Source organism: Mirounga leonina, unplaced genomic scaffold (genome assembly GCF_011800145.1).
Source record: "Mirounga leonina isolate KUSES-001 unplaced genomic scaffold, KU_Mleo_1.0 Mir_166, whole genome shotgun sequence".
NCBI lineage: Eukaryota > Metazoa > Chordata > Mammalia > Carnivora > Phocidae > Mirounga > Mirounga leonina.
In genome coordinates this window covers 23943636-23968038 of record NW_023270418.1, presented here as the reverse complement: position 1 = coordinate 23968038, position 24403 = coordinate 23943636, and the positions used below count along the sequence as shown (strand labels likewise).

The 24403-nt window shown below is 47.4% G+C and overlaps 1 protein-coding gene across 1 annotated transcript in view; it reads left to right on the top strand.

Moving 5' to 3' along the window:
• Positions 1 to 9483: 9483 nt before the first annotated feature.
• Positions 9484 to 24403, top strand: part of LRP4 (LDL receptor related protein 4) — a 50553-nt gene continuing 35633 nt past the window's right edge. The window contains exons 1-2 of the mRNA XM_035012725.1: positions 9484 to 9690; positions 23336 to 23482. Of these exons, the coding sequence (XP_034868616.1) occupies positions 9639 to 9690; positions 23336 to 23482 (199 nt within the window). The 5' untranslated portion in view covers positions 9484 to 9638. The remainder of the gene's footprint in view (positions 9691 to 23335; positions 23483 to 24403) is intronic.

The window sequence follows — 24403 nt, the reverse complement described above, 5'->3', positions numbered from 1 at the left end:
CCAAGTGCTTTTCACAGCGTATGTTTTGGCTGCACCTTGAGGTCAGGGATGTGTCTTTCTGCCCATGTCCAGGCTGGACGCGCAGAAGGTGGTTATTAAATCCTCTACGAGTTCATTGACATTTCCTCCCAAATTCCTCTTTATCTTTAGTCCCTCCTTCTGCCCCTACCCCTTACTATTTGATATCCTCCTCCCCAAGTGTCTTTTTTTCTCCGGCCAAGACACTTCTTGAGGGGATGTGGTGCACAAAGGAGGGCACTATTCGATTTTTTTCTTCATATGCCTTATTGCTCACTTCTCTTTTCTTTTTTTTTTTTTAAGATTTTTTTATTTTATTTTATTTGAGAGAGAATGAGAGAGAGCACATGAGAGGGGGGAGGGTCGGAGGGAGAAGCAGACTCCCCGCTGAGCAGGGAGCCCGATGCGGGACTCGATCCCGGGACTCGATCCCAGGACCCCAGGATCATGACCTGAGCCGAAGGCAGTCGCTTAACCAGCTGAGCCACCCAGGCGCCCTCACTTCTCTTTTCAAGAAGGGAGAGTATCAATTGGTTTTTAACTTACCAGATCTCCAGATATTTCTTTTTATTTTTCTCCCCACTCCCAACAACAGATTAGTGATCTGTAGTTCCTGTCACAGTTGAAACCTAACAGAAAAAGCCACTCTATCCTCACTTTTTAATTTTTGTGTAAAAGAAAGACGGAGGAAAGACAGGAAGGAAAAAAGAAATGAAGGAAAGAAGGAAGAAAAGAAAAATCATGCTATTAGAGGAATGACTGTGAAACTAGTGGACACCTACACTGGGAGGAAAGGGAAAGAGGAGCTTCTTCTCTTTGTGTCAGTTGTCTATTCTTAGTCTTCTCCCGCAGGAGCTTCAAACCTCCTAATTCTCCCTTTCCCTTAAAATTGTGTATGTCTTATTTCTAGGCTCCCATGAGTCACTCTGAGTTTGGATGTGGTAAGGATAAAGGGACAGAGCCAAACTAGGAGCAGCATTTAGCTCATAATGAATTTACTAATTTGGTATTTAATGTCAAGTCCTGAAAATTTGATAAAAATATTTGCTTTCTTCCTCCTTTTCTTCCTCCACTCTTGCTTCTCGCCCCATCCCATTGCTGCCCCCATCCCCACCCCAGTGCAGCTTGAGGGTATGGAAGTTTCATAACTTTCACACCTGTGGCTTATTACTACATTAATAAAGTAACGGGATAGTAATTATTAAGGCCTACAATTTCATTTTATTTCCAAGCAACCTGAAGCTATTTGCAGATCATTTTATTTGTCCTCATAAAAACTTTCTAAGGCACTTCCTTTTTTTAAGCAGGGAAACTGAGGAACAGGTCAGGAAAATGACTTGTCTAGTATCATCCAGCCAGTTGGTGGGAGAGCTACAACAGGATCTCAGCTATCCCAACCTCCAGGCTAGTGGTCTGACCACTAAACCACACAGCCTCTTTTTTAAGGGTTTGTTGGCTTGGTTTTTATTTATTTATTTTTACTTTTGCTCTGCCCTGCCAGCAACTGGAAGCTCCCAGATAAAAGAAGAGACTTTCAAGTCCAGGCTGAACATTTGACATCCTCTTATTTGTGGAGCATTATCCTAGGACTCGGAGGGTGCTGCTGCTGGGATCTGTGTGGTGGAGTTGGGAACCAGCCCCAAGAATATAGCTTTGTTTGGGCATTAACCCATTTGCGGTTATAATAATGATAAGTTTCAGCACCAGTGGCGCCCGACTGTTAATGACTCAAAGAAAGCTAAATAAGAACAAGATGTCATCTCTGGAGCAATTTGTAGCTTTTTCCTACAGCTCCATCCCTTCCATAAAAATCCTGAGGACCCATATATTTAAAGTCAGTCTTCCACTCTTAATGTCTTCAACAGTCTATTGAGGAAGAAAAGGGTAGGAGGTTGCTAGACTAAGGCTTCAAGAAAATTTGAGGTTGCACAGAAATAACAGGTAGCCTTACTGATGTTGGAAATTACTGACTGCTTACATTTTTCTTCTTTATACTTATATATTCTCAAAATTTTTCTATAATAGGCATGTATTATAATTTGAAAACAATGACTTGAAATTCTTCAAAATATATATATATATATATATATATATATATATATATATATATATATTTTTTTTTTTTTTTAAGTAGGCTCCACACCCAGCCAGCATAGATCCCAATGCAAGGTTTAAACTCACAACCCTGAGCTCAAGACCTATGCTGAGATCAAGAGTTGGATGCTTAATTGATTGAGCCACACAGATACCTCCCTTTAAAATACTTTTAAAGCAGAAGTGATGACCTTCCAGATAGTATTTGTTTTTCCCAAGAAGGAACAGCTACTTTTAGATTTGTCTTCTGCCACAGAGTAAGTGATAACAGATTTTGGCCACACCTCAGTGGCAGAGGAAACTTTTTTTTTTTTTTAAGATTTTATTTATTTATTTGACAGAGAGACACAGTGAGAGAGGGAACACAAGAAGGGGAGTGGTAGAGGGAGAAGCAGGCTTCCCGCCGAGCAGGGAGCCCGATGTGGGGCTTGGTCCCAGGACCCTGGGATCACGACCTGAGCTGAAGGCAGACGCTTAACCACTGAGCCACCCAGGCAACCCCGACAGAGGAAACTTTTTAGTGAAACATACACAACAAGGGTCTTAAGAAGAGTGGAAATATACAAGCAATGTTAAAGACAGGTGTAATTGTGACCCTGTTGAATATTAAGGAAAGGACAAAATGTCAGCTTTCAATTTAGATAGGTTTTCAGATTCTTAAATTATTATAACATATTTCTGAAATGTTACCTAAACAAATAATCATCCAGGTAAACAACTAAGGCAGAAGATAACACCATAATCCTGAATATAAGCAAGTGATATGAAATTGATCAAAGCATAGGGAAGGTATGAGATGCTAAAGTCATTGCCACAACATAAGGAACAGAAAAATCAAGCTCAAAGCAATCAGAAAAACACCCACAAGAGAGGATATGTGGAGATGTCAGTTTATCAGATTATAATTCCTAATTATAAGAAGAAAATTAATAGACATCTCTGGCTCTGCAAGAGGACCTATGAAGAGATTAATAGGGAAGAAATTTCTCCCTGAAACTGAACACTCCAGGAAAGCAAACGTGAAGATACTAAATAGTTTTAAACTTCAAGGAAACAATAAGGAAAGAAAAAAAATGCAGGCTGAATTATTGCTACAAAATAGGTTCAAGAAACTAGGACAAGCTTTTATTGACTCATCAAGCAGAAAAGATGCTAAAGGCAAAGTAGCTACTAAGAAATGCAGGTCATGAAATTCATGCTGAGCTCCTGGGCTCTTCTTAAAAGACTCATATTCCATAAAAGCAAAGCAGAAACTAAGTGTGATGCCAGTGTATGGGATTAACATGTTTAAAGTAAAAAAACGCTATTTACAGACAAGTCATTTTGAACTGCTACAGGCCAACAGCCCAGCAATTTGGGAGAATTTGCAAAGAAAAAAGAAATGTTCACAAACTCTTAGACAGTTAAAAATAACTAATGCATTACAAGAAAGTGGTTAAGAGGACATGGCTTAAATTGAACCAGAGCTCAAACGTGATTACAGACTTGTACCTTCTTGTTATATTTTCAAATGCTGTAGAAAGAATTGGGAATTATACTTTCATATAGTTTGAAAGGGAAAAAGATTTTCTGATCCTTCTTGGTAGCCCACAAAAATTAGCTCTGCCTTCCTCTGTCCTCGAGTATGCACCTTGATAAGCATTTATGTCATTAAAAAAAATTGTTTGAACTCTCCTACTAGATTGTGAGTTCCTTGAAGGCAGAGGCAGTGTTCATTCATCTTTAAATTTCTAGTGCCTAATAGTGTTAAATAGATTTATTTTCCCCTCTAGGTTAAAAGCCTAGAAAATGAAGGCCATCCAATCCATAGGATTTATGGTTGCTTCTAGGAACCAATTCATGAAATAAATTCATTAAACAAAAGGCCAGCAAAATGCAAGACATCATCGAGAAGGGCATTAAAAATCAAATAGAGGGGCGCCTGGCTGGCTCAGTTGGAAGAATATGCGACTCTTGATCTTGGGGTCGTGAGTTCGAGCTCCATGTTGGGTGGAGTTTACTTAAATAAATAAACTTAAAAAAAATCAAACAGAAAGCATTGGCATATCCTTCCTAGGTCTAAATACTGTGTGTGAGAGATCACCATATGTTAAGAAATGCCCAGAAAAAGAAGCAACTAGCTCAACAAAAGGCATACAGATAATGCTGCATGTGGACAAGGTAAGAGATTAGTTCAGGAGGATGAGAGGGAATATACTAGGAATCATTAAATAAACTTAGGATATGAATTGGAACTTCCCAAACTTTAGAATCTTAGGGCAAAAAGCTGCAGTCTCTGCATCTATTTTCCCCCCCAAGCCATCCCTAGATTGTTACAAGAATTTATTGTTCTAAAACTCAAATCTGACCACGTTACTTCCTTACTTTAAAAGTGTGACTGACTCACCATTACTAGGATGAAGCAAAATTCCTAAACGTGCAGACAATGTACATCTCTTCACAATCTGATCCCAACCTACTTTTCCAGCCACCTTGCCATTCACTCTTCCCTACGTACCAGCCATACTTTCCTACTCATTATTCCCAGACATACTGAGCTCTTTCCCACCGCCTTGCTTTGGTATAAGCTCTTCTTTCTGCCTAGAATGTACTTCTCCCACATCTTCTGCATAGTAAACTCTTACATATCCTATACGACCTAGGATAAGTGCCATGACCTTGGGAAACCTTATCTAACTACCTAAATAAAGTAGGATAAAGGCAGTGAGAGAGAACAAGGCAACTTTAGGGTGATAAGATGGGGTTTCTCTGAGGCTGGGATACTGAGCTGAGACCAGCCATGAGAGGGTCTGGGGAAACAGTATTCTAAGTAAAGAAGGCAGCTCATGCAAAAATTGGAAGAAATGCTAGCATGTTGCAGAGCTGAAGGAAAGCCAGTGTAGCCAGAGCAGAATGAATAAGGGGAGAATAATAGGCAAAGGCCAGGTCATGAAGGACCTTGAAGGCCACATGAGAAGCATGGATATTATTCTAAGTGCAATAGGAAACCATCAGAAAGTTTTAAGCCCAGTAAGGACATGACCTGATTTATGTTTCTTAAGAAGTCACTTTGGGGGGCGCCTGGGTGGCTCAGTCGTTGAGTGTCTGCCTTCAGCTTGGGTCGTGATCCCAGGGTCCTGGGACCAAGCCCCACATCGGGCTCCCTGCTCTGTGGGAAGCCTGCTTCTCCCTCTCCCACTCCCCCTGCTTGTGTTCCCTCTCTCGCTGTCTCACTCTCTGTCAAATAAATAAATAAAATCTTAAAAAAAAAAAAAAAAAGAAGTCACTTTGGTTGCTGTACATATAGAGAATGAATTATAAAAGGGCAAGTGTGAAAACAGACCACTTCCACAGATGCTTGATTCATGTTTGTTATTAAATGAGTGTTTATTCATTGATCCATTTGTTTATCCACCATTCTAAATTTATCTTTGCTGCTGAAATAAACAAGATATACTGAAATATTTGCTGCAAAGGCTCTACTTATATATGCCATATGTGTGAATATCAAGCTTTCAGGAGATAAAAATGTGCTTAGAAAGTCTTGCTTTCCAGGGTGTGCCCCAAGTTAGGCCAGGGAACTGAATCAGCCACTGTACCCCAGCCCCTGATGTGAGTACCATTGCTGAACTGGAACATGAGAAGTATTGGCACTAGAAATGGTGGTGAAGGGTTTGTGATTAAAGAAAATGCCAATCAGACTCTTTCCTTATACTTTCATTTTTCCCCCACTCCCTAGTAGTACCCCCCTGGACTTAGATAAAAGCATCCATTGTTAAAAGTTAATGATACTTTCCCATAAATCCTCTGGACTCTTTCCTGCTCAGGGCCTTTGCAGATGCTATTCCTTCTGCCTCCACTCCCAGCCTGATGACTCTTACTCGGCTTAAGTGTCAGTGCCATTGACAGGCCTTCCTTGAATCCCCAAATCTAAATCAAGTCTCTCCTTTCATAGAACTCAGTAATTTTCCTTGAATGTCCCTATCATTTATAGCTTTAAATTCATTTGTGGAATCATTCTTTCAATGCCTCTGCATACCTGTGTCCCCTCCCAACCCCAACCATCAGACTGTAAGTTCCAGGAACCCAATATATCTGTTTACCACTGCCTCTGCCTTGCCTGGAACATAATATGCCCTTAATAAATACTTACTAAGTGAACAAATACTGGAAATAGGCCTCCCTAGGCAGAAGTGGCAGGTGTAGGACTCCTTTAGCTCCTTTAGCTGTGCTTTTTCTTGTTTTTCCTTCTACAGCTTTAAGAACTCTTTCCCTCCACTCCCACCGTGTTAACAAGAAGGTGATTCTGGAGAGTAGATGGAGCAATTCTTTGTAGACTTACGTTAATCTTTTTTTTTTTTTAAGATTTATTTATTTATTTGAGAGAGAGCAAGAGCTTGGGTGGGAGGGGCAGTGGGAGAGGGAGAGGGAATCTCAAGCAGACTCTGTGCTGAGCTTGGAGCCTGACACGGGGCTCCATCTCACAACCCTGAGATCATGACCTGAGCCAAAATCGAGAGTCAGACGCTTAACTGACTGAGTCACCCAGGCGCCCCTCATGTTCTTAATCTTTTGAACCAGGGTCTCTCAACCTTAGTACTATTAAAATATGGAGCTGGATAATTCTTGGTTATATCATTCTTTGTGGGGAGGGATGTCCTGCTCATTGGAGGATGTTTAGCAGCTTCCTTGGAGTCTACCCATTCACTGCCAATAGCACCTACTCCCAAAACTGTCTCTTGGGATGGCCCCAGGTCTGCAAAATCACTCCTGATTGAGAACCACTGTTTTAAAGTGTAATACTTCAGGCCTGTTACTCTTTCAGGTGGATTATGTCTAGAAATTCAGGTTGTTGAATGATGCCTAGGTTATAAGAGAATTCTTCCAACCCAACCAGATCAAAATAGTGCCCATTTCTATCTGGTTTCTGTAGCACTCCCTGTGTTTCCTTTGAAAAGGCCATTAGTGATGGTCTAATTCAGGGCAATATTCTGATCTTGGAAACTCAGTTCCCTGGTCTGTCGTAGAAGGATGAAGGAAGGGGTGGTGTTTCTGGGGATACTAATGCCTCTGAGACCCCTCTGGAATTGGCAGTCCCCTACAACTTTTCTAGGGGCATGTCCCAAAGGACAATAAAAGGGAGACAAACAGCCCATTCTGGCATGCTTTTCAGGATCTCTCACTCCAAACAAGAAAGTCTGAGAGGCCTGGTAAAAATAAATATGGCTTAGCACTCCTGGCATAAGAGCAGTTTCTGACAGCCAAGACTTAACTCACCCTAGGGGGTGACCCAGGCAGGGACTATGCACGAAGTTCCTTTCTACCCATTGATATTCCCAATGACTCACAGCAACCAGGGATGGCTCTATGCACCAGAACTGTGCTGAACCACGGAGGAGGAGGCCTTGGGATGCACACACAAAATGCAGTCTCTTGAGCCTGAGTCAGACAGGGACAGCCAGCCTCCCCCTTCCTCCTCAATCCCAGAAAAACAACATAAATCATGCCTTCTGGAAGGAAACCTATCCTTCGCATACAGATGTTTATAAATGCTTAATCCCCTGACATTGAAAGTATGGTGACTGCCTGTCCTGGATTTTTTGGGACAAATGTATTCATTATACCACATGTCCTTAGTTTTCATGTGGAAAAAATATGGTCCTCGGAATAGTTAAGATCTTTCTCAACAGGTCAAAAGGCATAAACAGCGTGTATCCAAACCCTGAGACCAACCAAGGCCACATCACAAACATTGTGGGGGTGGGGGAGATGGGTGTTAGAATCAGCTTCTTCTTTTCACTTCTTTCTCCTTGGATTTTAGGCTAAGGTGACGGAGGTCATCAAGGTCGACTGTCTTCCCTAGCAGTACGATCACGTAATCCTGACCTGACTCGACTGCCGCCTTCAGTCAGCAAGAAGAACTACACACAGAGAAAATGCCTCCGTATTAGTTACCATGGTGATGCTGGTTCAACCACATTTCATCTGTGTACAAATTTCAGGCAGAGCAGTATAGAGAAGTACTGGCTAAAGGAGTTAACACTTCACTTTTTTTTGTTGTTTTTGTTGCTGTTGCAAAGTTCATGTTAGCTTTGGCCAAAAATGATAATATGAAATGAAAGCCTTCGCAACATTGAAAACAAGCAAGGATGAAATGTCAACCTCGCCATTAGAGAAATCTCCTAACATCCACTTTGCACTATACCAAATTGCTCTCCCCTCAGCTGACAAGGAGTATTTGGGTCTTCCTGACTCTATTTACTACTAAGAGGAAAGCGGTTTAATGAGATTGCAGAAGATCCAAAGCCAGGGAATGTCAGCATACCAGCTTGGAGGGAAAGCTGATAATAGGACCCTAAGGAAGCTGGGGGCTTGGACAAAAGTAACAAGACGAGATTCAACCAAAAAACAAAATTAACTCATATTATGAATACACTCTGGGGAGAGCATAGGCCACGAAGCTAAAACAAGCGAGGAGTTTATAATTTTCTGCAGTAACCGGAAAGTTAAATACTGCCGTTAAGGCCCTACAGACGGAAGCCTAGAGGAGGCTCTGGTCTCTGGGAAAGTGCAACTACAAGTAAAGACTTACTTCCTTACCCTTTCCTTCCTTGCCAGGATCAGAAAGTCAAAGAAGGTGAAAAGGCTAACAACGCTGATTTACAAAGACAGCAAGGAGGAACTATGTCTGGATCAATTCTGGACGTCTGAGCTGGGGCGACAGGACCCAGACAACCACCTCAGGAAATGAGTAAATGAAAAGGGGAGGTCGTGGAATTATTTAGCCCTAGAACAACGCTGCCTAGACCGGGGGGGGGGTGGAGCAAGAAGAAAATCTCAGAAAAGGAATTTTGACAGTGAGAATGCTAGTTAAGATACAGCACTCCAGGCCCCCTGATGTCCCTTGTTTGATGTTAATAAAGACCGGGGAGGATTATGCATTAGCAAGCCTTGCGTATTCTGAGACATCAATAAAGTCTGGACTTGGGCTGGTAGGGGGGCCGGGGTCACGTCCCCGCGACTTGGGTCAGCCAGGGTGCTCCTCTCTGGCACAGAGTGAGAGGGATCGAGAGAGTTGCCGCTGGGATAATGTTTTAAGTTAGGGACATTTGAGCAGTAGTAATGGGGACACGGAGGGGGGCTCTCTCGAGGACTCGGAATGTGGGGGCGGCCTGCAGAACGGGGCCAGTGCAAGAGGCGCTGGCGGGTGGGGGCCGGGGACCGGGGGGCGGGGGCCGAGGGCGGGAAGGGGCCGGCCCGGCGCTGGGGGCGGGACCAGGCGCGGTGGCGGTGGCGGGGGCTGCGGCGCGGGGGGCGGGGCGGCCTGGCCCGGGACACCCCCCTCCCGGTCCCCTGGCGGGGCGGCTTCGGCTCCGGCAGCACTGGAGGCAGCAGCGGCCGGACGGCGACTTGCGGGACGCGCCGGCCGCCGCGGACCGGGACGCTTCCCCTCCGGGACCCTGCGCCGACTCCCTCCGCCGCGCCGTCCCGCGGGAGCCGGCGGGACCCCCCGGCCGACAGGGAGCGCCGGCGGCGGCCGCGGCACCATGAGGCGGCCGTGGGGCGCGCTGCTGCTTGGCGCCCTGCTCTGCGCACACGGTAAGCGGCGCCGCCGCGCCCGCGCCGCCCGGCCCGCCGGGAAAGTTTGTCCGTGGGTCCGGCCGCAGCAGGACTCACCTCCCGAAAACCGGGCGGCGCGGGCTGGGGCCTGAGACCCCGCGCCCTCACTCCAAGCAGTAGCCCTGAGCGTGCGTGCAGAGGAGAGTAGCAGGAGCTCGCCCAGCTCTTCCAGCCCGAGAGGGGCGGCCGTGGAGGAGCTCCCCGGCTCGGATCTGGGCCGGGCTCAGGGAAGATCCGAGGCGCCCGCTCGCCTTCCCTCGCCGCTCTTTGAAGAACTGGGGGCTGCTTCCCTTTCAGGTTAAGACAGGGTCTCTGTGTCCTTGGTACGAATGAATGTGTGCGAAGAAAGGGAGGCGGGGAAGGATGGTCGCTAAACCATAAATTGTAAAAAGCCCTCTTTGCGGGGCCCGGGGGTCTCGAGCGGATTCCCGGAGCGGGGCTCCAGTGGAATCGGAATGCTTGTGTTCTGGGGATTCCCCTACTCGGGGAACAGTTCCTCGGACTCCAGACCTTGCTCCCACCGAGGGTCTTTGGGTACTGCTTGCTCGCAGCATCTCCCCTTAGTGGTGTTTTGGGTTCCCTCTCTTGGCTGCGACCAATCAGGATCCTGCCCTGGATCCTTCCCGGTGGGGGGGGGGGGGGGGGGGAGAGGGGGGGAAAAAAAGGAGAGGAGGGACACAGGGAAGAAACTGCTGGAAGGCTCCCGCAGATCCGTCCTACCCGGAGTAGTGGGGCGGGGGGGCGGGTATCGCCGAACATCAGAAGGCAGCCTCCGGGTCCGCGCGGTGACCCTCGGGGGAGCTGGACGGATGGCAGCAGAACTGCTGCTTCATCTGCTCCTTATTAATAACTTGTTTGGTGCCCGTACGCAACTGTTGTGTGTGATTAGGGCTCCAGTGGAATCTGTTTCTCCACAGTCGCCTAGCACCGAGTGTGTACCCCGTGATTTAGCAGCTTCCTCTAGTTTGTGCCCAAAGATCAAAGAACTTTGATCTCTGAACCCCAACCCGATTCAGCCGGGGGGTGGTGGTGGGGTGAGATCCGAATCTTCTCATTCTCGCAGCCCGGAGGAGGGGGTGGGGTTTGGAACGGAGGGGTCTCTAGACCCTGGGCCTGGCTTGCACCGGTTCTTTCTTTAGCGTGCGGGAGCTCGTGTGGAAATAGTGCGGATTTCGGCACTTGCCTGGCAGGGCGTGGAGATGCCTGGGCACTCGTTTTAAAGATTGGTTTACCTCCCAAATCCAGAACAGAGTTCTCGTGTCTGTTATTTAAACTACCCGTGGGTTTTAAACGACTTTTTCCATGCCCTCTCTAACGCCGACTGAGCTCTTTCTCTCGGCTCTTCCTCTCCGCGTAGTAGCCTGGCCGAGCCACGTTCCTCCTCGCACTGTGCTCTCCCCCCTCCCGGGCTCTCTCCTAGAAGGTTATTTGTAGCCTCTTTGGCGTGTCGGGACAGCGGCCCTACTGGGGTAGGAATGTAGCTGCTCTTCCCACCACATGGGCCCCTTAAAGGGACAGCTATGCTTTTTGGGGGGTTTCCCCCTTCGGGCTGCAAGAGAAGGGGATGGAACTTTCCTCTCGGCCCCCTGGAGGAAGTTTTGAAAAAGATCAAGGGAAATGGCACGGCACTGGGAAAAAAGGGAAAAAAAAAAAAAAAGGCTAAAACGGATACCAACAGGAGGAGATTGTCGCCTTCTGCCCTAGGGAAAGGGGAGCTGGAAGGTTCTGGGCTGAGACTGATCAAGAGGATTTTATTGCTCCAGAGCTGTCAAAACTGCATATACTACATCTCCACTGAGAATGGAGGTAGCAAGTTGTGTATATTTAATGCTTCACAGAGAAAGGATGGGGGGCTTCTTGATAACTCTTTTGGGTTCTTTTTTTTTTTTTTTAAGATTATTTATTTATTTATTTGATAGAGAGAGAGAAGCACAAGCAGGCAGAGAGGCAGGGAGAGGGAGAAGCAGGCTCTCCGCTGAGCAGGGAGCCCGATGTGGGACTCGATCCCAGGACCCTGGGATCATGACCGGAGCCGAAGGCAGCCGCTTAACTGACTGAGCCACCCAGGCTCCCCTCTTTTGGGTTCTTTTTAAGGATAAAAACTTTATTTTTTTTTAAAGATTTTATTTATTTATTTGAGAGAGAGCACAAACAGGGGGAGGAGCAGAGGCAGAGGGAGAAGCAGGCTCCGTGCTGAGCAGGGATCCCCTCACTGGGCTCTATCCCAGGACCCTGAGATCATGACCTGAGCTGAAGGCAGACCCTTAACCCACTAAGCCACCCAGGTGCCCTGAGGACAAAAAGTTTAATAGATACTTCTGAGCATGGGAGACTTTCTGTGTGCATGTGTAAGGACACTCAGGGGCAGGAAGATCTAAACTTCCCCTAGCCTGATACTGAACCATCCTTGGAGGTCCGGGGGGTGGGAGGAAAGGACAGATTCATGGTTCACCAATGAGACTGAGCAATTGCTCAACCAGAAATATCACCAAGAAGGTCCCTAACACTATGTTCCAGGGGCTCATGGAGAAGACAGTGTTTTATAGTATGGATGCAGTACACTAAGGTTTAAGGTGCTTAGTTGGATGCTGCTAGTCCTGTGGGTTTTTCCTAGATCCTATGTGTTTGGCCTGAACCTACATAACACTCCAACCTTGAAGATTTTGTTAGGAGACTTGATTGCTGTTGACAGCCCTGGGTATCTTTCTCCTGAGAGTTGAGGTGAGGCCTCAGACAGTCTACCACCATTGGAAGAGTAGAAACCATGTTTGTCTTGGAGATCTCTTCCAGATAAGCAAAAAGTTGAAAATTCTGCCCAGGTGCTTAAGTAGATAGAAGGCTATTTCTGAGGTTGAGTGCAAAAGAGTAGAGCTGAGACTGATCTCCTTTCCATCTGGCTGTTGTCATGGTGCTTGATTGACCTTGTCCCTGATCTTGTTGGACTTGTGAAAGATGCTTGGCTTGTCACTGATTTTGGATTTCCTCTTCTGTCCCCTCTTGAATATCAGATAACATCTTTGGGACTGGCACATGGTATTAAGAATGACAGGTGCAAGGGAACCAGTCTGGCTATGTCTGATACAGAACACGTTGGGCATGTCCATCTTCTGGGCCAGCAAAGAACACAGAAGGTCACAGAGGACAGGGTATTTTATAGGTCTTTGTTCACTCTTTCTACTGATTCGCTGATAATCTTGATCCCTAAGAAGAGGAAAAATAGGAAGGATTGGCTATGTTGCTTCTCCTTTGAAGAGAAGGTCAATACCAGGGGCTTCCTGGATAGGGAATTTCAGGGACTACTTTAAGAAGAAGACTTGTCTTTTTTTAATGATTGGGCACATCTCATAATTATGAGACAGTTCCATGCCCTTGGTTGAGTAAGTCTGTTAGAGCCTGTTCCAGCCACAATCTCTACATTCCTTGATGAAGCCTAGCTACAAGTTTTGCCATAGTTGCCTAGGCATGGAGCATCTGGGCCCCAGACTGTGTCTGGATTACCATCTCATCTTCAGCAGGGGAAGTCCTTCTCCCCTTCTCAGCATGGTGGGATTCTGTGTCCCAGGAAAGACTTCCTAAGGACTGGCTGGTTGGCAGGGCCCGAGTTTGGCCCTATAAATAGCTCTGATGAATGCCTGTGCTTGCTGCTCTCCCTCCAGCTTAGAGCTGACAGGGTCAGGCTCTTTCTCCCAGATACACTCAGGAGCATTCCCTAAATTGGGCTCTGCACCCATTCATTTGTTCATTCATTCAGCAAACACACATTTGCCAAGTACTAATCTTAACCACCACGTATATAGCTTGGTGATTAAGCAACACAGGCATCCCTGGGTTTGAATCTTGGCTTGGGCACTTCTTGTGACCCTGTGCAAAACACTTAATCTCCCTGAACTTCAGGATTCTTATCTGTAAATGGGGGGCGAGCTGGAGTAGTAATAAATTATCATGCGAGAATATTGTAAAAATTAAATGAGATAAGGGGCGCCTGGGTGGCTCAGTTGGTTAAGCGACTGCCTTCGGCTCAGGTCATGATCCTGGAGTCCCTGGATCGAGTCCCGCATCGGGCTCCCTGCTCAGCAGGGAGTCTGCTTCGTCCTCTGACCCTCCTCCCTCTCATGTGCTCTCTCTCATTCTCTCTCTCTCAAATAAATAAATAAAATCTTTAAAAAAAAATTAAATGAGATAATAGTGTATTCAAACCATTCAACACAGGCTACTCCGTCACTGCAGGCTTGGATAAATGTTAGCTGTTTGTTAGCAAGTTTGCCTAAGTAGATTAAAGATGGTTCTTACCTTTGGACTATGGGAGCCAGGTAAACAAATCCTTATACTGTAGTGTCATGCGCTAAAATGGAAGGTCAGCCCTTCATTCATTTCAGCTGGTTTTTTGCTTTTCTCTTTTAAAGATCTTGCCCCTTCTTCCCACCCCACCTTGAAAACCTAATGAAACCTAAGCATAGTTTCCCTCCTGCCCATACTTCCAGAAAGGAGATCTGTTAAGCTATACCATGAGTCTAGGGAGCCCACACCACCTTAGTTCTCCTGAGATAGGTCCTGGGAGATGGGGTTTTCCTCTGGGAGCTTCCTTGTTAAAAGCTCTGTGGTCAGGGATGAGGCCAGGGATCTCACTCTAAGGATGCCGTGACCTGGGGTGAGAGGTGTTGGCTGAGGTCTCTTGTAGCTGGAACAGTTTAGAATTCCAAGCTCTCCCTCCCACTGGCCTGGGAAAGGAGTCAGTCCCCGGAGCTCATAAGGTAGTAATTGCCCCAATTTGGGGGCTGGGCCATTGCAGCGCCGCCTTTCTTCATGACTACCGTCTTCAATCAGGAATCCTGTCAGTGTGCAGGGATGATTGATGTGGGTCTCAAGCCCATGACTCACCCCCACCCCAGCCCCCAGCTCCTCCACCCCAAAGTTTGACCCCTGTTGTCTCTTTGTTTCTTCCTTTTAAGTTGGTGCCAGTGATGTGATGTTTTTGGGGGCTGCAGAAAGTTGACTGTAACCAAGAGCAGCCGGTAAGAAGAGCTGATTCTCTGGCCTTCCTGGCGGTCGGTTGACTCCATTTTCTGTTCTGCATTTTTGATTTAGCAAGAAGCAAACATCTTAGGTGCCCTTGGGCACCTCTTTACGCCCTTCTGAGCAAACTTCATTCTTTCACTGCACTTAGGCATTCCCGTAGCTGAGTGGATTGACTATAAGCGTCCCTAACACTCATTCCCCTGCTCATTCAGGTCAGAGTGAGGCAGGGCAGGGCTCTGCCTGAGACCCAGCTGGGAAAAGCCTTGCTGGGACTTGCTGCAAGCCCTGACTTGGCCTACGGGAGCTACCCCCTCACCTCTGCACGGAGCCAAGGATCTGAGCTGGGAGCAAAGTCGGAGACAAAAGACTGGGAGCAAACCTCCCATCTGGCTGGGAGGCAGCAACACAAAGGTGCTGCTGCATAATTTATCAGCAGAGGTTTTCTGGGGTGGGGAGGCTCTGGGCTCAAGGCAGAGTCTTTTTGGAGGAGAGGGACCCTCCTCCTGTCTGGGTGTAGGCTCAGGCAGGTACTGAGTAGGATACTGGGAAGGACACCTGATCAGCACGTGAAATAAAGCTTGGAGATCATAAATGCCTCTCCAAGCTCAGCAGCTCCATTTCCTGCCAGGACTACAGGGCGGGGGTGGGAGAGGCACTCCAAATGTACCTTTGGTTGGCGTCAGCCTTGGGAGCATGCCTGCCACCACCTTTTAGGCATGAATGAGGACAAGAGATAGTTTCTCTGTTGGGTCAACTACACCCTTCCGGTGACCAAACACAGACGCGAGGTTATAATATCCATAAGCCTAGCAAATAAGAAAGGGGAGTTCTTTCCTCCTCTCTCCACTCCCCCAACCCTCCCACTCCTCAGGCAGTTTGAACAAGAAATTTCAACTACAGGTTCAGAGAGGGGGTAAAAGCAAATGGTTCTAATACGCATCTCCCCCAAATAAGAATTTCTGCTCTTCTGGGAAGCATCGATGGTAACCATTTTTTACATCACAAACTGGGACATGTGGTCTAAATAATATAGAGTTACTTCCAGGGCAGTTAACATTTTAAAATCTTTTGCTACCTCCCTGGCACTGGGGTATTTATGGCGTATTACCACATTTACTGCTCACAGTGTCCTGATGAAGTAGGTACTGTTAGGTTCCTGTCTTACAGATAAGAAACTAAGGCTCAGAGCAGTTTGTCACACGGCTAGTGAGGAACTGGCCCAGGATTTGAACCCAGAGCCTAAGCTTTTAAGCCTCTAACCCATACAGCCCCTTAGTATGGAATATTTTATATCCAAGCTATAACGAAAGATCTAGGTTGGGACTATCTATATTATGTCTTAGATTGACTTCCCCTCTCTGTTTTCAGTCTTCATCCTCTCATGGATTCTCGATGCAAAAAGAATAACTTCTCCATGCTCTTGACAGAGGGAGGCTTTATTTATTTATTTAGAGGTGGGGGCAGAAGCAGAGGGAGAGAGAGAATCTCAAGCAGGCTCCACGCCCAGCATGGAGCCCGACACCGGGCTCGATCTCACAACCCTGAGATCGTGACCTGAGCCGAAATCGAGAGTCAGAGGCTTAACCAACTGAGCTGCCCAGGCGCCCCAGAGCGAGGCTTTAAAAAGTTCCCAGGAGGAGAGATGAGGTTTGTTGCTTTCGTGAAGCCATGTATTACTGTGTGGACCTTGTGTTTTGAGAGGTGGGGGGAGAGGAAAGCAGTATTTTGAGCAGCACCTCGCAGAGCACAGCCACATTCAAGCCCTGTTGGATTTGTGAAATCTGTTGACTGAGCTGCTGGGCAGGGTAAGTAGACTTTTGAGGACCTGCAGGGAGACAGCCTAGTATCATAGCTACGTTACTGGGTTGAGAGAGAGGACATATCTAGGTGAAGATGATGGGGATTAATAACAACAACAGTAATAGCTCCTTACCTTGTACTTCATATGTATTATTTCATTTAAACGGCCCAGCAACCCTGTGAGAGAAGTACTATTATTACCCCCATTTTACAATAGAGGAGGCTAATCCAATTCTGAATTGCTCTGTGATTTAGGTTCTGAATGCTCTTTTCTATACTTGCCTCCTAGGAATTTGTTGATAAACGAGGTAAGGATAAAGGATACTATGAGCCTGGAGCTCCTCCACAGAAAGGCACTGATGCAGGACTCTTGCCACAGTACCCTCGTCCCCCTCTTCCTGTGGTCATTCATGCCACCAGCTTAACCCATGGAGGGGGGCACTGCAGCTTGGTCCACAGTATGGTTTTTAGATACCTTGAGCCCTGAAATAGCAGGGCTTAATAGTCATGGGGTGGCTGGATAAGACGATTCTGGGTGAGTCAAATTCTATCATAGTAATAGCAAGAGCTGTTGTTCACTGAGAGCCTAGGATGTGCCAGGCATTATGCTAAGTGCTTTTTATGAATTAACTAATTTAATTCTGATAACGTCCGTGTGAGGTAGGGGCTATGCTTATCCTGATTTTCCTGATGAGCAACTAGGGTATAAAGAGATTTAAATAATATGCCCAGGAGCAGATAGCCATGTTCCCATGCTCTTAACATTATGCTCCCCTGCCTCATAACTTTGGAGATTGACCATTACGAACTTCTTTTCCATGGTTAAGAATGGCAAGAGAGGGCTGAACTTGACGGGACCAGTAATCATGTGTCTGAAGCTGCCCCTCCCTGAGGCAGCCCCCGAGGAGATGACTTCACCTGGTAGATTTTTCACACCAGGTGAGGCTGGCCTCTAAGGATTTAGGGACAGAAATAAGTAGAATCATAGCATGTCAGTATCACAGCCTGCCAATCCAGTGAGCAAAAGGAACTCTTGTAGGAGAAGGAAGTGGTCTGGAACTGGATAGGACCAGGATACCCCCCTTAAAAAGAAAATTCTTGTTTTCTTCCGTACAGATTAGGTAGGGAATAACTACTTTTCTTTCTTTTTTTTTTTTTTTAAGATTTTATTTATTTGACAGAGAGAGAGACAGCAAGAGAGGGAACACAAGCAGGAGGAGTGGGAGAGGGAGAAGCAGGCTCTCCACAGAGCAGGGAGCCCGATGCAGGGCTCGATCCCAGGATCCTGGGATCATGACCTGAGCCGAAGGCAGACGCTTAATGACTGAGCCACCTAGGCACCCCACTACTTTTATTTCTGATACTCTGGGCCTCTCTTTTCCTTTGACTCCAACATGCACAAGACTCTACCTAAATATAGCATTCATTCCTTCATTTTACAAACTTGTATTGATCAACTACTACATACCAAGCATTGAACCGTGCACTGTGAATACAAGGCAAAAACTCTGTGTCATACAACTCCAACGGCCAGGAGGCTTATGGTCTGTTAAGTGAACAGGGATCCCACAGCGGGCTAAATGCTGAGGAGGCACAGAGGGCCTCTGGAGCACAGACCAGGGGCTTTCAGTTCATCTGGGGCCTCATGGGTCCAGGTAGGGCAGCATCAGGAAAGGGTGCACTTCCTGGCCTCCTTCTGCCCACCATTTACCTTTTTTGTTGTTGGCTCTGATGTTTTCTAAGCAAGCTCTGTCCTTTGGAACAGGGGCTGTTTATAGGTGCCCAGGGCTCTCCTGATTCCAGGTATCTTATGGATGAGGTGAAATCCATTGCCACATGGCTCCTTGCTCCCACTCCTTTTAGTTACGAGTTTTGTCTTGCTCCATGGGTAACCCTTTCAGTGAGAAACACTGACTGCTTAGGCTGCCCAAGGAGATGAAATCAGTGGATCTGTCCCTTGGTTGGCCTGGATGTAGTTTATTTCATTTCACATAATTTATCCTTATTAAATGAGGTTAATATCCTCATCATTGCCAACAGTGGGCAAGAGGAGAGAGGAGAGCTTTGGTGTGTTACAAAAACCCTTGATATGAGTGATGATGGTTCCTCCCTTTCTATTGTAATCCCTTCCCCTCTGGTAGCCGTCTGATCCCAGCACTCACAGGACACTCCTTAAGCCTTCTCATTCCTGGTTCAACTTGAAAAAGCTGCTCTGTAGCTGTGTACAGCCACTGTCCACCGTGGGCCTCTAAGTGACAGGTGTGGTCCCCCCTTCAGCTGAGCATTCTCTGGGATGGTAGAGAGCGGTGCCTCTCTAACCTTGAGTATGCATCAGTGTCCTCTGGGAAGCTTGTTGCAAATCCAGATTCTGAGATCACATTAGGAGAAGAATACTGGTCTAAGGGGCAGAATGGGGCTGCCATCCTGGCTCTCCTACTGACCCCATGACCTTGGCCAAAGCAGATGACCTTACCTATTAAGTGGGGACTGCAATAACTAATGAGGGTTGTTGTAATGATTAAAGGTGAATGAAAGTGTGCATGCAAAATTAGCTTGCAAACTTTTTAAAGAGTTACTGCAAATCATTATTATTTGTTGTCAGAAGCCCTGTTCCTTTCTGGACCAACACAACACAGAGGCCCTGGTTCAAAGCGCTGGGGCTCCAGACTGTCCCTGCTTCACTACTTTACCTTAGGGCAAGAGACATTGGTCTTTAGTCTGAGCAGTAACCAGAAGGAGAGGTTACTGCCTGAGATCCACAAACTCACTGTGTATTTGCTAATGGAGAATGCATAAAGGAGAGGGATCCAGGAGTCTCAGTGTTGTAAACTCCCCTTTTTGGAAATTCTCAAGAGAGCGATACCACTCTTTGGGAGGCAGTGTAATGAAGTGATTAAGAGCAGAGGCTCTGGGATCAATCCGCCTGGGTGTGAATGCTGGCTTCAATCCTTAGTTAGTACCTGTGTGACCTAGCAACAGACTTTGTCTCTCTGTGTCTCAGTGTCTTCAACTTTTGTAAAGTGACAATAATAGCAGTGTCACCTCCCAGGGTTGTTGAGAGCATTCAGTGATGTAACATAAGAAAAGCACTTAGGGCGCCTGGGTGGCTCAGTTGGTTAAGCGACTACCTTCGGCTCAGGTTATGATCCTGGAGTCCCTGGATCGAGTCCCGCATAAGGCTTCCTGCTTGGCGGGGAGTCTGCTTCTCCCTTTGACCCTCCCCTCTCTCATGTGCTCTCTCTCTTTCAAATAAATAAATAAAATCTTTAAAAAAAAAAAAAAAGAAAAGCACTTAAAAAAGTATCTGAAGGGCACCTGGTAAGTACATCCTCAGTAAATATTATGGTTGTATTATTATAAAGCTTTTGCCATGCGCTGGTCCTGTGCTAAGCAGTTTACATGGATTCGCATTTTATAGATGAGGAAACTGAGGCTCAGAGACCTTAATCAACTTGCTCAAAGTTGTAGAGTTGGTGGTAGAACCAGGACTTGAACTCCAGTCTCTCCAGCAGTTTACATGGATTTGTATTTTATAGATGAGGAAACTGAGGCTCAGAGACCTTAATCAACTTGCTCAAAGTTGTAGAGTTGGTTGTAGAATCAGGACTTGAACTCCAGTCTCTGACTCCAGAATCTATGCTCTTTACTACAACGTTCCACAAACATCTGGTATACCACCAAATGGATGTTGCCCTTCTTTCCTTCAAAACAAGGCCGTGAGGATCTGGGTAGGTGGCTGAGGCAAAGGAGGCAAGGTGTAAGTGGTGGGATTTTGGTTAACCTCCCAGGAAGACCCTATGAGCCCATTCCCATGTATCCCCCAAAACTGGATGACTTGCCTATCAAGGGTAGGGAACACTTTGGGGAGAGATCTTTTCTGTTGTTGAATTGCTTTAGGTCAAAAAGGCCCAAGCCCCTGGAGGCTGAACGGAGTGTGGCTGGCAAATAGCTTTCAAGGCCAAGAGCATAGCTGAGTACTCTAACTTAACCGCTTTCCAAAGTGAAGGCTGAGCGTGCCACCCGCCCTCATCTGTTTCCTTTCTTCACTCGTTTTGTTCAAAAGGGTTAAAAGCTGTCCTTTCTGATCGCAGCCAGGACTTGTGTGAAAAGGCAGAATTCTACCTCCGGGAATCCCAGAGGGGCAGCGGTTGTCCAGAGAGCTGGCTTTTTGGAGTATAATGTGTCTGTTTACTGTAGGAAAGCCCAAGCGCAGGGTTTGCCTGATGACGGCTGCTATGCCAGGCAGGAAGCCGGGACTCTTGGGCCGCCTGCAACTAACTCGGTGCCCACCCGATGGAATGCTTTGTTCCTGAAGTCTGCTGCGGGAAATCGGGACTTCTTTTATTGTGCAGCCAAAGGCAGGGGGTGGGGCCCTAAAAAAAAGAAAATCAGCCGGGGACTGAAGGCTCCTCTACCTTCGGTAATATTTTTTAACTTGCAAGCAGCACCGCAATCCTGCTGTTCTTGCTCTCCTAATCTTGGTGCTTTGGGAAAAATTTAGTCCCTGCATCCACAACAGTCCACGGCCCCAGCCTGTATTTACTGAACATCTTCGGTGTGCCAAGGCACGAGGTTAGGTTCGTCCACGTTGACCTTCTGGTCCAATCCGTGTGGCTTTTCACAAACAAGGAAGCAGAGGCTCAGGGAGCCAAGCGACTTGTACAAGGTCACACAGCTGGTCAGGGGAGCCCAGTCTGTCTGCTCTGGTCCAGGGCACCTCTCGTGCTTTCCTCTCCTGCTCCTCCAAACCTCCCTTCTTCCTCTCTGGTGTTGTCACCCCCTTCACCCAACGTGAATTCTTGCTCCCTGCTGTGTTCTCGACCTCTCTTGACATTTGGGGCTGGAGAATTTCTTTGTTGTGGGGGCCTGCCCTGTACATTGTAGGATGTCCAGCAGCATCCCTGGCTTCTACCCATTAGATGCCCGAAGTACCCCCAGTCATGACAACCAAAAATGTCACACATTGCCAGATGTCCCCCTGGGGGACAAACCATCCCTGATTGAGAACCACTGAGTTAGTCTTATCTTTTCTCTTCACCATTCCTCCCTATGAAGGGGATCTGCATGCTGGGAAGCCCATTGAATGGAGTCCTTTGGAATATTTAGTCTTTGCTGTTTCATCCAGCCAGAGTTCCTTAAAGTAGTACCCATAGCTGTGATGACCTGGTCACAAAAGTTGCTCAGGGTCTGAGTGAAAAAAGCCCATTCCCTTCTCCATGCTCTCTGAATAGGCCCAAAAGGATGGGGCTGGGGCAGGGGCTGGGCCAGATGGGTCTTCAGTGCTTCCCTGGGGAAGAATCCTCTGTCCTGCACGTGCAGACAGACCTGGACAGACAGGAGCCCTGGGCTTGGAGTAAAGCCTTCCTCTGAAGTGTAGAGATGCTGCACCTCTCAAAACGATTCCTTTGGTTTCCACAGGAAATCCAGCATCTTTTCTAGGGCAGCTGATTGCCTTCGCTTATGGAAGGGGAAGGCGAGGTCTCAGTTGAGGATCTGGTGAAATTTGTGGTCCTTTACTCCAGAAATGTACATTTTGCCTATAGTTTCAGTGGTTCACTGATCCCAAATGCTGGCCGGCCAGCCAGCCAGCCAGCCAGCCAGCCAGCCAGCCAGCCATCTATCCAGCCATCCAGCCATCTATCCAGCCATCCAGCCATCCATCTGCAGATTAGGATAGGAATCCATGCCTTATGCTCACACTTACCTTTGGGGGTTCAAGTGGAGAGGGACAGCTTCAGGGCTCTCTCCTTGCTTTTGGAGGGGATAGCAGTACACCCTTTCATTCTGGGCCTTAATTCCTTCCCTGTTCCAGCCCAGACTGAGGGCAAGGCCCAGCTAAGGGGAGAAGAAAGCAAGGGGGAGAGATGAGCAATGAGCGGTGGCCCCCTTCTTTCCCAGCTGCAGCAGCCCAGCGGGTTAGATGAATGCAGGGAGGGGGGGAGAGTGACCCTGGCAGAACCCTTTGTTCCAGCTGAGGCTGGAGCAGGGGCACTGAGCCATTCACACGCCATCCCAGGGCATCCTGCTGGGCACGCTGGGGAGGGGGCACAGCAGCCGGTCATGGGACTTGGCCAGGCAGATAGCTCCAAGCTCAATAGGGAAGCCCAGCTGCGTGCTGCTGAGGCTGGGGGAGGGGCTGCTTCTGCCATCCTTCCTCCGGGCTGTGGCCTGTCCCACAGACAAGAAGGCTCTGACTGGTCCCAGTCACTCTGCCCTGGTCCCCTCCCCCTGGGACTCTGCTTCTCCTGGTCACCCTCCTCAAAGGTGAGTTCTAACCTCTGATCGGGAGACTCACAACAGCCTGTGCTGCTTCCTGGTCCCCTGTATGGATTCCTTATTCCAAAAGGGGCTCCGGCATTTTAATTCCACTATTTCTTGCCCTCCCTGGCCAACAACCAAGGGTCTGGTCCTGGCCAGAGGCAAAAGCATCCATATTTCAACGTAGCTTTGGAGGGAAGGGTACTGAGTTTCTCTCTGCATCACCCTTTCTGTCCCCCTGCTCCTTTTCCCCAAGAGCACCGTCTCTCTGAGTGGCATTGTTTATCTCCGGTCTCTTGGGGGTACTGGGCCAAAAGCCCCGATCATAGAAGGGGTACCTGGACTGCTTATGAATCCAGAGCCACAGATTATCTTCTTGACCATTTGTGCATTGGAGGAAGGGGGAAGGCATGATTGCATGGTCTGCATCTCCCCGTGGTATCACTGTGGCTCCCTGACCACTAGACTAGGCTCCTCTGCTTTACTCTCTGGAATGCGCTTTGGTTAGGCAGGAGCCGAGCCCTCACTGGTTCCTTTCCCCTCTGCCCAGGCCTGGCCAGCAGCCCCGAGTGTGCTTGTGGTCGGAGCCACTTCACGTGTGCAGTGAGCGCCCTCGGCGAGTGTACCTGCATCCCTGCGCAGTGGCAGTGTGACGGGGACAACGACTGCGGGGACCACAGCGATGAGGACGGCTGTAGTAAGCGCCTCCCTCCCCCACCAGGCACCTCCAGCCCCCACCCCCCAGGCAGCGGCGGGAAGCCTTAGAAGGAGAACCCAGGGATGAGGGTGTAAGGGAGTGTTCTGTGCACTGGCCGTGTCAGACTCAGCACATTGGACTCCTGTGAGGGTGACAGATATTGACAGATGGGTGGCTTCTTCACAGTATATATGGCTCCAGTCCTCCTGTCTTTCCTATATTTTCCATGCAGATATGACCAATAAACTGTGACAAGTGTGGAAGAAAACACCCTTGAAAACTGTAGGCAGTCTCTTTAAATAGATCTCTCCGTATTTATGTGAATATATGTTTGTATATTTGTACTGCGTATTTGTGCATTTTTTAATGTGCATACTACATGTGGATGCAGATTATTTCTGTATATCTTATGCTGGTATTCTGTATAATCATATCTTTTTTAATAATAGGAACTTTGTAAGAAATCTTATAGTCTCTTTAAGTCTTCCTTTCCCCTAGCTCAGTAATGTATGCACAACAGGCTAGGGCATCCTGCCTCGGATCTCTAGGCCTGTTGCTGCTGAGCCAGTTGTCTGGGGTGCCACCTGCAGCACCTAGGTCTGAGGGTGGCTAATTAGTCTAATAAGATTGAAGCTACAACCTGGACCTTGTTAACCCCCACCGGGTCAGCTAATTGTGATGATAAATGGCTCACTTTCATGTAGCACTGTCATGTGCATTCTCTCAAAAGACCGCTGTGAGCCAAGTATAATTACTCCCATTGTTACAGTCAGAGAACCTGTGGCTCAGAGAGGGTACCTGACTCACTCAGTGTGATAAGTAATGAGTTCTAGAACTGGAAATTGAGCCCAGATATGTTAATCATCATTTAACAGGAGGAAAAGAAAAAAAAATACACTTCTCTTTCTTGCTCATGTTTTT